This window comes from Papilio polytes, unplaced genomic scaffold (genome assembly GCF_000836215.1).
Source record: "Papilio polytes unplaced genomic scaffold, Ppol_1.0 DF823935.1, whole genome shotgun sequence".
Taxonomy (NCBI): Eukaryota; Metazoa; Arthropoda; class Insecta; order Lepidoptera; family Papilionidae; genus Papilio; species Papilio polytes.
Window position 1 is genome coordinate 556,603 of NW_013525269.1, and position 13,375 is coordinate 569,977.

At 31.2% G+C, this 13,375-nt stretch overlaps 3 protein-coding genes across 3 annotated transcripts in view; 1 reads left to right on the top strand and 2 right to left on the bottom strand.

Annotated features, from left to right (window-relative positions):
• LOC106101787 (unconventional myosin-Va) overlaps positions 1–3,329 on the bottom strand; it is a 40,146-nt gene extending 36,817 nt beyond the window's left edge. The window contains exons 1-3 of the mRNA XM_013281122.1: positions 3,140–3,329; positions 1,174–1,296; positions 803–921 (exon numbers count right to left, since the gene is read on the bottom strand). Coding sequence (XP_013136576.1) covers positions 803–921; positions 1,174–1,296; positions 3,140–3,166 — 269 coding nt within the window. The 5' untranslated portion in view covers positions 3,167–3,329. The remainder of the gene's footprint in view (positions 1–802; positions 922–1,173; positions 1,297–3,139) is intronic.
• Positions 3,330–3,708: 379 nt separating this feature from the next.
• Positions 3,709–4,332, bottom strand: LOC106101853 (FMRFamide-related neuropeptides). The gene is made up of 3 exons (XM_013281193.1): positions 4,272–4,332; positions 4,049–4,187; positions 3,709–3,886 (listed from the first exon to the last, which is right to left on the bottom strand). The coding sequence occupies exons 2-3, from the start codon at positions 4,185–4,187 to the stop codon at positions 3,795–3,797; spliced, it is 231 nt and encodes a 76-aa protein (XP_013136647.1). The 5' UTR covers positions 4,272–4,332; the 3' UTR covers positions 3,709–3,794.
• Positions 4,333–5,954: 1,622 nt separating this feature from the next.
• LOC106101788 (transcription factor CP2-like protein 1) overlaps positions 5,955–13,375 on the top strand; it is a 39,912-nt gene continuing 32,491 nt past the window's right edge. Inside the window, exons 1-2 of the mRNA XM_013281123.1 lie at positions 5,955–6,225; positions 11,675–11,772. The gene's annotated coding sequence lies outside the window, so the exon portion shown is untranslated. The remainder of the gene's footprint in view (positions 6,226–11,674; positions 11,773–13,375) is intronic.

The window sequence follows — 13,375 nt, forward strand, 5'->3', positions numbered from 1 at the left end:
TGCCGTCACCGGAGAATAAAAGCTTGAGTTGAGCTGTTTTTAATTTCCATTAAAGTAATTTTGGCGTTACCAATTACATAGATACTCGTTATTCAAGAAACTTACAAATTAATGAAAGAAGCAATAAAAGTTTTTACATAAAACAACTACACTTTCCTTGTCTTATTCTTTACACAATCGATACCATTAAAAGAAACGTACATAAATAACAAAACCTTCATCAGTCGATGTTCATTGGCGTCGCATTATATGGGATTAGTAAAGGCGACGACAAGTGACTGCGGTTACGTTATGAAAAATCACTTTAATTACATATGTACCATAAGTTGGATATACCCATTCCATGAAAAATTATAAAACTTTTTTAGTATCGAATCTGTATCGCTAAAGTAAAAAGTGACAACCCTAATCCAAAAATGGATCCTACGTCTAAAAAAAAATAAAGAACCATTTCTATCGTGTACAATCGGGGAATCACACAGTGTCCTATTTAAAAATCTACTATAGTTTGAACGTTTTACTAATACGAAAAAAGTCGGTCAGTGGTACACGACTAATTTACTCTTATTATTCCGTCGCAATTTTACTGCTACATAATTGGTTATTTGTTTTAGGGGATGTTATTCTCGTTTTAAGGGGACAAGGGATATTTTCTGTAAGTAGGACACCGCAGATTTGCGAGACTGTACAATTTTTTTTATTCTTTGAGAATTTATAGCGTTAGGGTTTGAACATGTGTTTCACCAGTAGAAACAATTTGTAATATGCATTTGTACCATAGGTCTAATTGCTTATTACTTACCTGACTTTAAGATTGTGCAGTACAGCTGGTTCGTGTAAATATGACAGGGATGTGAGGTCATTTTCTCCAATCAAAAGTGAAGGGTTGCGTAAAGGTGGCATTTGATTTTCATCTTTAATCTGCAGAAAAAATATCAAATAAACAACTGCTAAGAAAACCTTTTTAAAACCATATTTGCTAATAGAATTTTTCAAGATTTATTAAAGTCTAAGAAAAGTATAAAATCATGTTCAACATAGTTATAGTTATATTTTTGGTTACTTAACACATTAAGTGTTATTTTAATTCATATTTTAATAGGTCAGTAGGCAGCAGAGAATGTGTTAAAATTATTAAACAATTTTCTTCTATTGACAATGTCTACGTCTCACCTTAATCTGTCTTATTTCTCCAGTCTGATCGATCTTCACAATAAGCACTCCAGAACGATAGTCTGAAGTTACGGTGGCTCCTTCCCATACTTTGACGGGATGCTCCACCCAAACCCTGGCATCCTAGAAAAAATTAAGTCTATGTAAGACACTTCTTATGTTTTAAACTAATAAAGTAATAACTAACAATTAATTATTAACTAAGCAGACAAATTAATCTACTCCTATAGAAAAATGTGATATATACTGTGATTTTAGATATATATTTGGTTTAATTTTTAATGTAAATTTAAGTTTTATCATATAAATAAAGAAATAAAGGAACACCCAATCTCTAGGTCCCTGATCCTAAAAATGTTTAGGGAAACGAGAGGAAGGAGAGGCATAGCGCCACTCACAATAAAAATTGGTCTACTTAGCGTTTCCATCCACATATATCTTTGTAATAATCTTTAACATAAAATGTCTAATTTTCACTTTGAAACTGTAAAGTGTTAATTATAATCTATACTTAATATTATAAAGAGGAAAGATTTGTATTTTTGTATGTAGTGAAATAACTCAAAAACTACTGGGCGGATTTCAAAAATTCTTTCACCATTAAAAAGCTATGTTATCAATGAGTAACATAGGCTATATTTTTTAATTTCACAAGACAAAATTCGCGAGCAACAACTAGTAATTCATAAAAAAATGACTCATCACATCAATCAAATAGTTCATTCATGTTAGATCCATAGATAAACACATGAATGAATTGCATTTAAATAAACAACTGTTTCTATTATTCAGTTTACCATTATACTCTATCATCTCTGACCACCCTATTAGAATTAGTCATGAGTGTTTCTAGAAAGCTACACTATAAAACTAAAATTTATAAATTATACAAGATTCATATAAATCCCTAGCCCTGTGAGGCTGCTATTGGTTAGTTCTGTAGTAAATATATGGTATAAAAGGAGGATACTAGTGATCCATCAAAATTTAGTTTCAATTACAACCAGTATCAAAAATTTTTGGTCTACATTTTTAAAATATTGTGACAGATCTATGGTATTTACATTAATGTAGGTAGGCATAAATATAAAGGGCAAAGTATCATAAACTTCATGACACATATGTTTGATAATTCTTGATATTTACAATAACAATAGTCTGACTAGCTATAAATAAGATTTTTTGTACATTAGAAGTTAAAATAAATATATATATATGCCATTAGCTACCAAATTACATTCAAAAGAATCTTAAGAACAAGCCTTGGTTATCTATAAAATTACTACACTCAATATTCATGGGAACTGGTTTTATTTGCATAAAATTATAATATAAACCAAAGGTGTTACTAATATTTACAAAACAAGAATCTAATATGAATAAATATCAACACATTACATTTCAGAATTAGGTAATGGAGTTAACAGCATTTGTAATTTCAAAACCTTATGTAACTTTGGCATTTTCAAATTAAATGTTTTTTTTTTTTATTTAAATAACATATATTCATTTACTTAGAGTATCAAATATTGTAGATTTGAAAAGCTTATTTTTGTTAAATAACGAAGTTGATAAAAGAATGTATTACTAATGTAAAACCCAATTTAAAAAGCAATTAAAACTATCATACTAATAAATATATTTGCATTTGCACAGAAAAGTTGTACATTTATTGTAGACATTATGTAGCCAAGTTAATGAATAGTCATTTTAATACTTTAATTAGCAATAATAAAAAGAAATTGAAACACTGTAATCAAAGTATAAAACCAATGAAAATTGTAATGCACTCCATCTGATGTAATCAATAACAATTTTTTTGTAAAGAAATTACCCAAGGACTTAAAACAAAATATATAAACAAACAATACCAAATAATTTAATGAGGTTCTAAACTTAAAAATGTGCTTAATTCCAAACGTAAAATGAAACAAAATACAATCAAAACACAGTATCATAGATTTACCTTGGTGTATAATTCTTTTGTCGTCATTTTTTCAGATTCACTATACACCAACTTAATAAATTAACAAATTATCACATTTACATTATTTCACCACGGGTTCAGACCTTTGAAAATTCATTTTAGAAATAAGGTAGATACGAAATCACTATAAAAGTTTTTCCAATACGAATTGCGAAACGTCACTGCATTGTTATTGACATATGTCAAGTGGTGGTGAATCAGGGCCATCCGTTCAATAATCCCGTGTCACGTAACTTTAATATTATTTTTGTAATCTCTTTTGATTATCTTGTTAAACTTATTTTGTTTAATTCACAGCTTAGTATGTATTTAAATCATCTACATTTTTAACTGTACAGTTTTAAATACAAGTTAGTGTTCAAAGGTTGCCATATAAAACCGAAGAAAAATTGGAGATCAAGATTTATCCTATAGAATATTGTTTTATAAAAGGAACAAAAAAAAACAACTTATTAGGTAGATAATTTTATTTAAGCACTAAAATAGGCCTACAGTACATAATTGTAGGTTAAATAAAGTTTTTTTTTTCTATGAATCCATTATAGAAACAATTTTATCATAATATGTGTACGAGTTAAACATTTTCTCCAAAAACCGTTGTATGCTATTTAATTGTAAATCGATTTTTCAGCTTTTATTTATTTTCTTGCGAAGGAAACCACGCTTGGCATGCTTCTGTTGCAATTTCACATAACGCCGTAAATGTCTTGCTCCGGATTTCGTATTCTGGAAAAAAATTAAAACATCAAATTCATGGAATTTTCTGCAAAATGTTACTTCGTACAAATAATTAATACATCATTTCTTCTAAATTGAACCTAGAGGTCTCAGTTAATGTAAATCAAAATATTACATTCCAGGTTTAACGATTAAACAATATCGTCTTACCAGAAGGTACCCTTTTACCAAACATGATTCCATTCATAGGCGCGTTTTTGTAGTTTGCCTGACTCACTTCAATCACAGTAAATAAAACCACCACCATGCAAACCAACCAAACAGTGAATTTCATCGCATGTCCAGCCATCTAGAAAACACATTTTCAGTTTAATCATCATTAAATTTTAAGTTGTATTAAAGACAAATACTTAAATTGTGAAATAAAATTTACTTTTAACTATTGTTTTCGGTAACTTGAAACGTTTTAGCTGACAACACTGTGGATGCTGGAGCTTGACTGATGCTGGAAAGCTATCTCAATCCCGTTTTATACTACATTGTCCGTGCTTCTTATCCCAAGCAAATCCCAAGAGTAAATTCAATTAACGGATTATTGAATATTGACCACATATTGGCAATCTAAGTAGCCGCACTCTTAGGGGATTAAAACTTAGTTGGAAACCATGGTTAGAGAATATTTGAATTATCCCTTCTTAAGAGCAGTTTGTGTAGATAAGATTATGTTTTGGGAGTTTTAATGCACCTAGATAAGATCATACAGAATAGACGAAAACTTTATTTTGATTGGAAATACAACAAATGTTTACGAAGAAGAATATCATTTATGTTTATCGCATTTAAAATATCGTATCAACGTTCGTATCGGCGCAGTGGGACTAGATACGAATTTGATACTGCGTAAAAGTATTTTCTCCCATTATTGTATGTAACTCAATCATAGAACTAGGTACTAATTTTATTAAAATGGTGCTCACGCAACTCACGATTTACTATAAAAGCTAGGGGCTGGACTACGAAGCTATCACATTTGTCTCACATCTTCCAGTGTTACCATCAAATTTCTAGGTACTCAATTTCAAATGATTCACCTCACGCCCTATCTATACCGATTTATAATAAAGACTCGAGTTTAAATTCATTTTATTTTTTCAGAATTCAAGATGCGTGCAGTTTTTGCTTTCTGTCTCATTGCGTTCATCATTTGTCTGGTCGCTCCAACTGAGGGCACTTACAGAAAGGCACCTTTCAATGGATCCATCTTTGGAAAACGAGGAAACACAGGTTTGTTAACAACGAACCGTTTGTAGTATCGTTAATAAATAAAACAAACAACTATCTACTACATTTCGAGTAACAGTTATCATTAAGCGGGTCCTTCGGTTTAAATATAAGGAGATAAGTCTACAGTACGCGATTGGTTCCGTAACGATTAAACTATGATAATTATTGTATTGTAATTTAATTAAGAGTTTTTACAAACTTTAAAGGTATTGTTTATTATTTCAGATAATGATGCAACTGAAAGAGCCATGTCTGCGCTCTGCGAAATTGCTTCCGACACGTGCCAATCATGGTTCTCCCAGATATCAGAAAACAGAAAATAAAATGTGTACATAATAATGCGCATGTTCCTTATGACTTATGATTTAAAAAAGGAAGTTTCAATGTCGTTCAAGTTATTGTATGTGTAATTTTCTCATGAATAAATAAACCGATGTAACTAAAATGTATTATTTATTTACTAGAACTGCTTAACATATTACTATCGGTCGCAACACTAGTCTCAAAACATTCTGTCATCCCTTTCGTTGTCTTAGCTTAAACCGAGACAACAATGTATTTTAATACAAGAGTTACGGCAATTTTATATTACTTTACATATAATCACAATTACAAACGAAAATAACTAAATTAATAAGTACAATCAGTTAATTAATATCAATTTAATTTGCTTCATCTACAGTTTTTTTTATTTTTTGACCGCAAGTGTCACCAGTATTGTAGATATGTCATCAACAATACGTAAAACGGAACGTGCGTTTGCCTGTTCTCTATTACGACATTTTACAAACATTTATTTGTTTTATCTGTGGTTTGTCTACTACTGGTTAATAAATCAAAGAAGCAGAAATAACCCAATATTTAATTAAAGTTGTCTGTGTGGTTTTGCAATCGGAAACACGGCACTGTCACTGTCTAATGGTGGCTGGCGGCTGCTGTCCTTTGGCGTTTTACATGTGTGGCAAATTAAATTCTTTTATCGGTTTCGTATTGATAAATTATATCAAGGTGGTTAAACCACTTGATGTTAATTAATGTGTGACTATTATTAAAGAAATTGTTGCGTCGTGCTTTGTATTGTGATTTGAAGAAACCGAAGCGAGGTAAATTTGTCGCAAATTACTTATTTTTATGCTTATTTTATCGTTGTAACGAATTAGGTATGCAATTAAACACTTCTTGAGGCACTTGTTTTTGTGGTGGGCATAAGATATTTTTATATTGTGTGCTTCAGTAGTGTTGGAAATTTTAATGTACAGTTGTTGTGTATTTAACTTATCAGTAAATAGAGCTAGTAATAATAAATGTGTTTTCGATTACATAAAATTCCATGAACTTGCCCCTCAGTAGTGTACCTTGAGGTTATGTGCATAAGCAGAGCTCAAAATGATTTGTTATCAGTATATAAACAGCCGGACAGTTGTTGATGGTCTCATAATTAACTGTGATTTTATTTTGCAACTATTTAAAGGTATTGCATTTTTTATAACATTATTCATGTCGTTCATCTCGTTTCTCGTATTCGGAAAATAAATGAAAGTGTAATTTGTGCTTTATGTTTAAAAGTGATTGAAATGCAGTTGGTGATGAAAAAGTGCTATTGTTCTCTTTTCAGTTGTGAAAATCAGGACATCCTTGGATTTGAAGAAGTTACGATATGAGCATGTCGGTTGGAATAGAGCCACCTATGAAAAAAATTAAAATGATTTTAGAAGACAATGATTTTATGATGAAAGCAATTGACAAATGTATAGAGGATATCGATAATTCTAAGAAAAATTTAGAACCAGTCTTAGGTGAAGAATTTGGTGAAACATTACAATTAGTTAAAGTGTTTGTTGGCATCACCAAAGATCCTAAGGATTTGTCAAAAACTGTTATAACTTTGAATGAAAAAGTCCCATTGAAACAGTTGCAACATCTGAAAAGAGTTAGAAAAAAGCAGGTAATCTTGTGCCCAGCAAGTTATATCATCGGTGTCTCATCTATACAACAATTTATTGAAAGCACAGTAATGGAACTCAAAGATTCATTCCAATACTTCAAAGAGATGGATGTTCCGCTCACAGCACCTAAGATACAAAAGCAATTTAAAGAGTACAACAAAATATGGTCATGCAACTTTCATCCTAATGCATACTCAGAGAAACTTATGAGTGGAGATTTCTTTAGTTCAGTGGAACTTAATTATCATAGGACATATATGAAGATGGCCTTTGAAGTATCCAGATGGTATATACAGCACACTAATATCACAATTGATATAGAGGATGTCCACAGATACATAAATGGAGCGGTAGTAGTTGATCCTACTATACAGTCTGTGGTTGCTGTTGCTTTTGATAATCGTGACAATAATCCTATAAAACATGCTGCAATGTTAGCCATAGACAATGTCGCGAAAACTCAAAATGGTGGTGTTTGGTTTGAAATGGAGTACAAATCTAGTGATACACATAGTGTTAGTAATGAATTATTAACATATTTAAAAATGAAGTTTCCCAGTGTGAAATTTGGTTCAAGAGAATATATAGGTAAAAGGGATAGTACAAGTGATGAATCTAAAAAGAATTCAAATGATAGTCCTTACTTATGTACTGGGTATTATGTATATTTAATAAGGGAGCCGTGTTTTATGTGTTCTATGGCGTTAGTACATGCAAGAGCGAAGAGAATATTCTTTTGCTTAGATAATGTATATTTCGGTGCTTTGAAATCAAAAACTAAATTGCAGACAAAGTCATCTTTGAATCATCACTTTGAGGTTTTTACTGGATTTTTATGATATGTGACTCAGACTATATTGATATATAGATTGTTTATAAGAGTTATAATGCATTGAAATGTTGTTGAATAAAATAGCTAAATATACTTACATACAATTTTCTATCTGCAAAACTTAGCTTTTTATATACAAAGTAAAAATATAATATTTTGTAACTTATATTGTATCTGCCAATTGTTTGTTAATTCCTCTCAATGGAAGATTCTTTTGAAGATTTTGTCCCTTCAGATACAACAAAAAAATTAGAAAAGCCAATTGAGCTTATTGAATTTGTTTATTCCTTGCTTTTATTGCTTACTCTTGTATAATAAATTAATAATTATGGACATCATAGGCACAGCCAGGGGTGGGAGTAACTATCTTTCCTTTAGAGAATCAAATACTGTTAATTGTAGCCCTCCTAGATCTAGCCTAGACCATCTGGTGGTAACACTCATGATGACCCTACAATTTTTTTTTGTTTGTCCATTTTGTTAGATATTTCTTAATATAACTTTGACATGATTAACAATAATATTTTATTTAAGTTTATGAAACTAAGTGCTTAAAGAGAATCAAATTATTTTAATAAAAACTTTTATAAAAATTGACTACATCTTTTTTTGCCTCCTTCTGATTCCAATACAAAATAAATAAACATATCCTAAAAAGGAATTTACTTTATTGTTTTTAATGATTTAATATTTATCCTTACATTAAATTTTCGTACAAAATAAACCATTTAAGTGTTCCGTTGTTGGGTTTAAGATTGTTTTAAATACAAAAAAATATATGATATCTCTTCAAAGACATACTTGATTTTATTTACAAAAGAATTAAAATAAATGCAAGCCGGTCTGGTTTCCTTGTTTCGTATATTACAAAAACAAACGAGTATGTATTGTTAACTAGTATATAAATATTGCATGTGTTATGCGACAGATATAACATACATTTGTCTTATTTACTTTATGCTATAGTTTACTAATGATATAGGTTTATCTGTTTCTTGATAAGGTCAGTTGTTTTAGCACTATTAAATAATGATGCTGGTAATTAATCCTATCTAATGTGATATAAACTTACTAGGGTTATTAATGTTTGCCTTTCTGTGGGTTTCAACCGTATGTACACATCCTTTACATTCCCATTGAAAAAGAAAGAGACGTCAATATGTGATGATAGAAATATGTCAGTAGAAACCCTGTTACAAACTTTTTATATAATCAGAGGGGTCATCACGAATATTTGTGTGACAGATGCGAGATCGTATTCGTAACGCATTCGAAACGTCGGTGGCTTAGGGATTTTAAGGGCTTGTAATGTACAGTGCTTGGGTTCGAATCCCGCCATGTACCAATGTGATTTTCAAAAACATCGTGATACAAACTTGACAAAATGGCAAACAAATTTAAAGATATGTGTGAAGTCAACCAACCACACTTGTCCAGCGTTGTTGTATGGCCTAGTCATCCCTTACTCAGGGTAGGCTCCGAGTCGTTTAGGGGGGAGGTATAGTGAGCTGGTGATAATGATAATGATTCGTAACGTAATAAAATGTGAATGAGATTTATTAGGCGTTAGTTACGCCAGGTAGAGTCGATGCACAAATGTTATAAAAACTTCGATCGTTACTAAAACTTTCTCACAATATTCGTGATAAGCCCTCAGTTGTACAATATAGATGGCCTTTTCTTTGTCGTTAAATATAATAACATAGTATTTGTATGTCATGGCGAAATGACACAAAGTTCTCTTGATTGACGACAATGCTTATATAATAAAGTACTATATAATGTAACATGCCATGCTTAGATGTATCGTCATTGATTCGTTTAACGTAGGTTTCCACTGACGAAATAATTATACAATAACAGTACTTTTAATAAAACAAATACGTATTTTTTTGTTTTTATAGTGTGTTTCGGCAGAAATGTGTTTGTTTTATTGTTTTTTTTACACATTTTTACACACTGACGACAATGATATATCTAAATCAACCAAATTGTTAGTTTTCTCTGCTTATCCTCTTAGTGGACACATACTATGGTTGTATCGAATACTTTTGTAAAGCAATATAATTAAATTTTATTATTATTATGGTTTACACGTGTGCATGTCACTTCTATGTAAATGTTTGTTCAGTGAGACATAATACACATGTCACATTGTGTCATTAGACGGAAAAACGCAAACTGTTCAATCTTCCGTACATCATACAGACGATTTATCTTAAAGAAATAATACAATTAAATAAAAATCCCTTGATTTAGTTCTCTAGACGTACTAATATATGTTGTGACTTGAAGTTGTCAAGCTTTTGAGTGGGCTGTGCCTTAAATAAATTGTTACTAATTACAATAGTAGTAATTGTGTCACTAAGTCCATGATTTAAATCGTAATTTGATAGTATCCAGTGTAATTAACAACTCATTTAACAAATAAACTGAACCAGTTTATTTCATATCTAAAAATATGACTACTAAAATAATCTGGTTTTTTGCTACAAAAAACTTCGTTGAATTAAGGGTTCACAGAAAAAAAGTTGGTATCATAATTTCAGTCTGTTTTATTCTATTTCTTGTCTTTGCTCTGTTTATGGGGATGTCTCGTGGGTATAACGGTATAAAAATTTTAAACCCTTGACTTGGTAATAATTCTCTCTAGTCGTCTGGATGTTGGCTTCCTCCATTGATCACCACAAAATTAGATACTCTGCCACCTTCAACCATTACGCTCCTGCAACCCTAACCAGGCCCAACCACTTTAACTTTTGCGAGGCTGTCGTTCCACAACCTGATGTTTTTAAGTTTTCATCAACATTTGTAGTAAAAAAATCAATATTATAGTCTATGTAACTATACCAATGTGGTGACGATGCCTTGATAAACTTGATTGGATCATGGAGCTATTAAATAGGTCTGGGAATTAGCGACGCAATGGACTCGATAGTTATTAGATTATTGGACGGGGACTGGACATCCTTTATCATATTTCTACATTCATTTTGGATCTAATAACTAGTTTTCGCCCGCGAATCAGTCAGTGTGGACCTATAATAATCAAAATAAGTAGCCTATGTTTTCTTTCAGACAGTCCTTTGCATCTATGTCAAATTTCATCGAGATTCATTTAGCCGTTTAGGCTAAAAACTCTAACATCCATCCATTCAAACTTTTGCATTTATAATATTAGTAAGATTAGTAAATTGTCGCTTATCGCTTAGTTAATATTCCTCGTAATAAATCTTCGCTTGATAGAGTCTCTTAGTAATCAATAAACGACTCTGAGTATGTCATTGCTACTGACGTTTGACGAAATAATTAAGTTGTTTCACTACCAAGGTGTCTTTATCAAGATATCCGACTAGTTGTTTATAACATGTAATTGATAGGAACCGAATATTTTCATATTATTATGATAACAGTTGCAAGGTCGTAGTTTTATCAGTCAAATAGTCAACAATAGATATTATCTATTGCTAGGTAAATGTAACCCTGAAATTCCATTGCCGAAACACTTGTATCAAAATGTTGTCTCGATTTTTAACAAACAGAATGAGAGGGATGATATTTTGTGCATACCGGTGGAAACCCACGGTTAGCATAACACACAGTGTTACCTTTATTTGGGAATTTTTTTGACATAAATCGGCAGTTGAGTTTATTTCTCGTCAGTTTTAATTTTTATTTATTAATTGTCTCGTTTAGAAAAATATTTCATTATTACTAAGTACGTAATTCTGTAACTTATCTAATGTTTCACGTAAACAATTATATACGTTACAGATAAGGCTTCGCTGATTCAATACCGCCGTGTTGTCTAAGACCTTCTCGACTACCATCTTTCTGTGCTGAGTTAAACGACGGTGGTAATTTAAAATCAGGTAAATCAAAATTAAAATCTGTAGTATTATAATGAAGCGTAAACACACACTTCTTTGTTGCCTAAGATGTCAGCATTTACAGCATATTTTTGAATGATTCTTTTTTAAATAAAAAGCCCTACGCTTACGTCACGCTCTAGGCTATATATTTTCACGCCATTAAACTTAGGGGGTAAATATTTTGGATAAAAACCCTAATGTGGGAAAGAGACCGTAAGTTGCTGCCAACATCAAGGAAGCAAGATTGCCATAGTAAGGTAATTGGTATTTTGACGTTTGCATTTGAGATTTTCATAAATGTAAACAATAAATTTATAATTTTATGCGGATGAAGCCGCACGCGAACAGCTAACATCTATACAAAAAAAGATTAAACCTTTTTTTGTACAGTATGGTCACTGTAGTGCCTACTTACGACACAGAACGTTAATAGACGGATAAGTACTTATAATTCTCGGCCAATTAAAGAATAAAAAAAATGAATGAGATGATTACTTTACATTGGCAAAGATTAAAATTTTCCATAAAAACTTAAAGTTAAGTGAAAACAGGTTTAATTTGGGACATACGAAAAATCAATGAATAATCTTACTTCTTAATATTATAAATGCGAAAGATTAGATGGATGGATGTTTGTTAGATTTTGTAGCCAATACTTCTGAACGGATTTCGATGAAATTTAGCATAGATGTAGAGGATAGTCTGGAAGAATACATAGGCTACCCACTTTCGTTTTTTTTTATTCACGCGAATTTAGTTGCGGTGATAAATTAGCAGAGAAATTATTACGTAATAATTCAGCCGAAAGTTTCTAAGGTTGAATTACTTAGTATTTAAGATGTAAGATTTAATACAAATAAGAAGATATTTGAAGTTGATTTACAGTGTGTTGTTTTATGTATCAAGTATCCAGTAAAACAATCTCGTTACAACAGAACAAGTTGGCGCGTAATAAAACTCATCACGTTTTCTTCCACGCGTTCTTATCAACCATCTCAATCGTCACCCTTCATTAGGTCTATTCAAGTCTATATTCTTTAACATTTACGTAATTTCAATTCTTTGCGTCCCATCATACTTCATACTTATATTATAAATGCGAAAGTTTAGATGGATGGATGTTTGTTAGAGTTTGCAGCCTAAACGGCTGAACAGATTTTGATAAAATTTACTATAAATGTAGAGGATAGTCTGGAAGAACACATAGGCTACTTGCATTTGTTTTTTTTTAGTTCCGTGCGAACGGAATCGCGGGCGAAAACTAGTCTTACATATTTATACTCTATGCGTTTTAAAATCAGGGGCTAGGATGAGAATTTACGAGATCGAACATAAACTACGCCGACAAATCTCGTACTTTGTCGATGACGTTGCATATGCTTTGCTGCTAGTTTTCATGATAACCTCCAATTTGTGACTCGACTTTGTTATGGCTTTTAACATAAAATGTTTTTGATCAAAAAAATCTATGGTTGTAAATTTTTTTTCAATTAAATTTTTGACATAATACATTTTGATTAGTAGCTAGTGGTAGAAAAAAAACTGGCCTTATCCGAAATCTGTAATACAGTGTTGTTAGCGGTCATTGTATTGCACCAATTGT

Excerpts from the sequence above, each read along its gene's own strand:
- LOC106101853 (XM_013281193.1), bottom strand. The coding sequence starts at position 4,187 with ATGGCTGGACATGCGATGAAATTCACTGTTTGGTTGGTTTGCATGGTG. Across the intron at positions 3,887-4,048 it reads TGGTAAAAGGGTACCTTCTG|AATACGAAATCCGGAGCAAG; the intron begins GTAAGACGATAT and ends ATTTTTTTCCAG.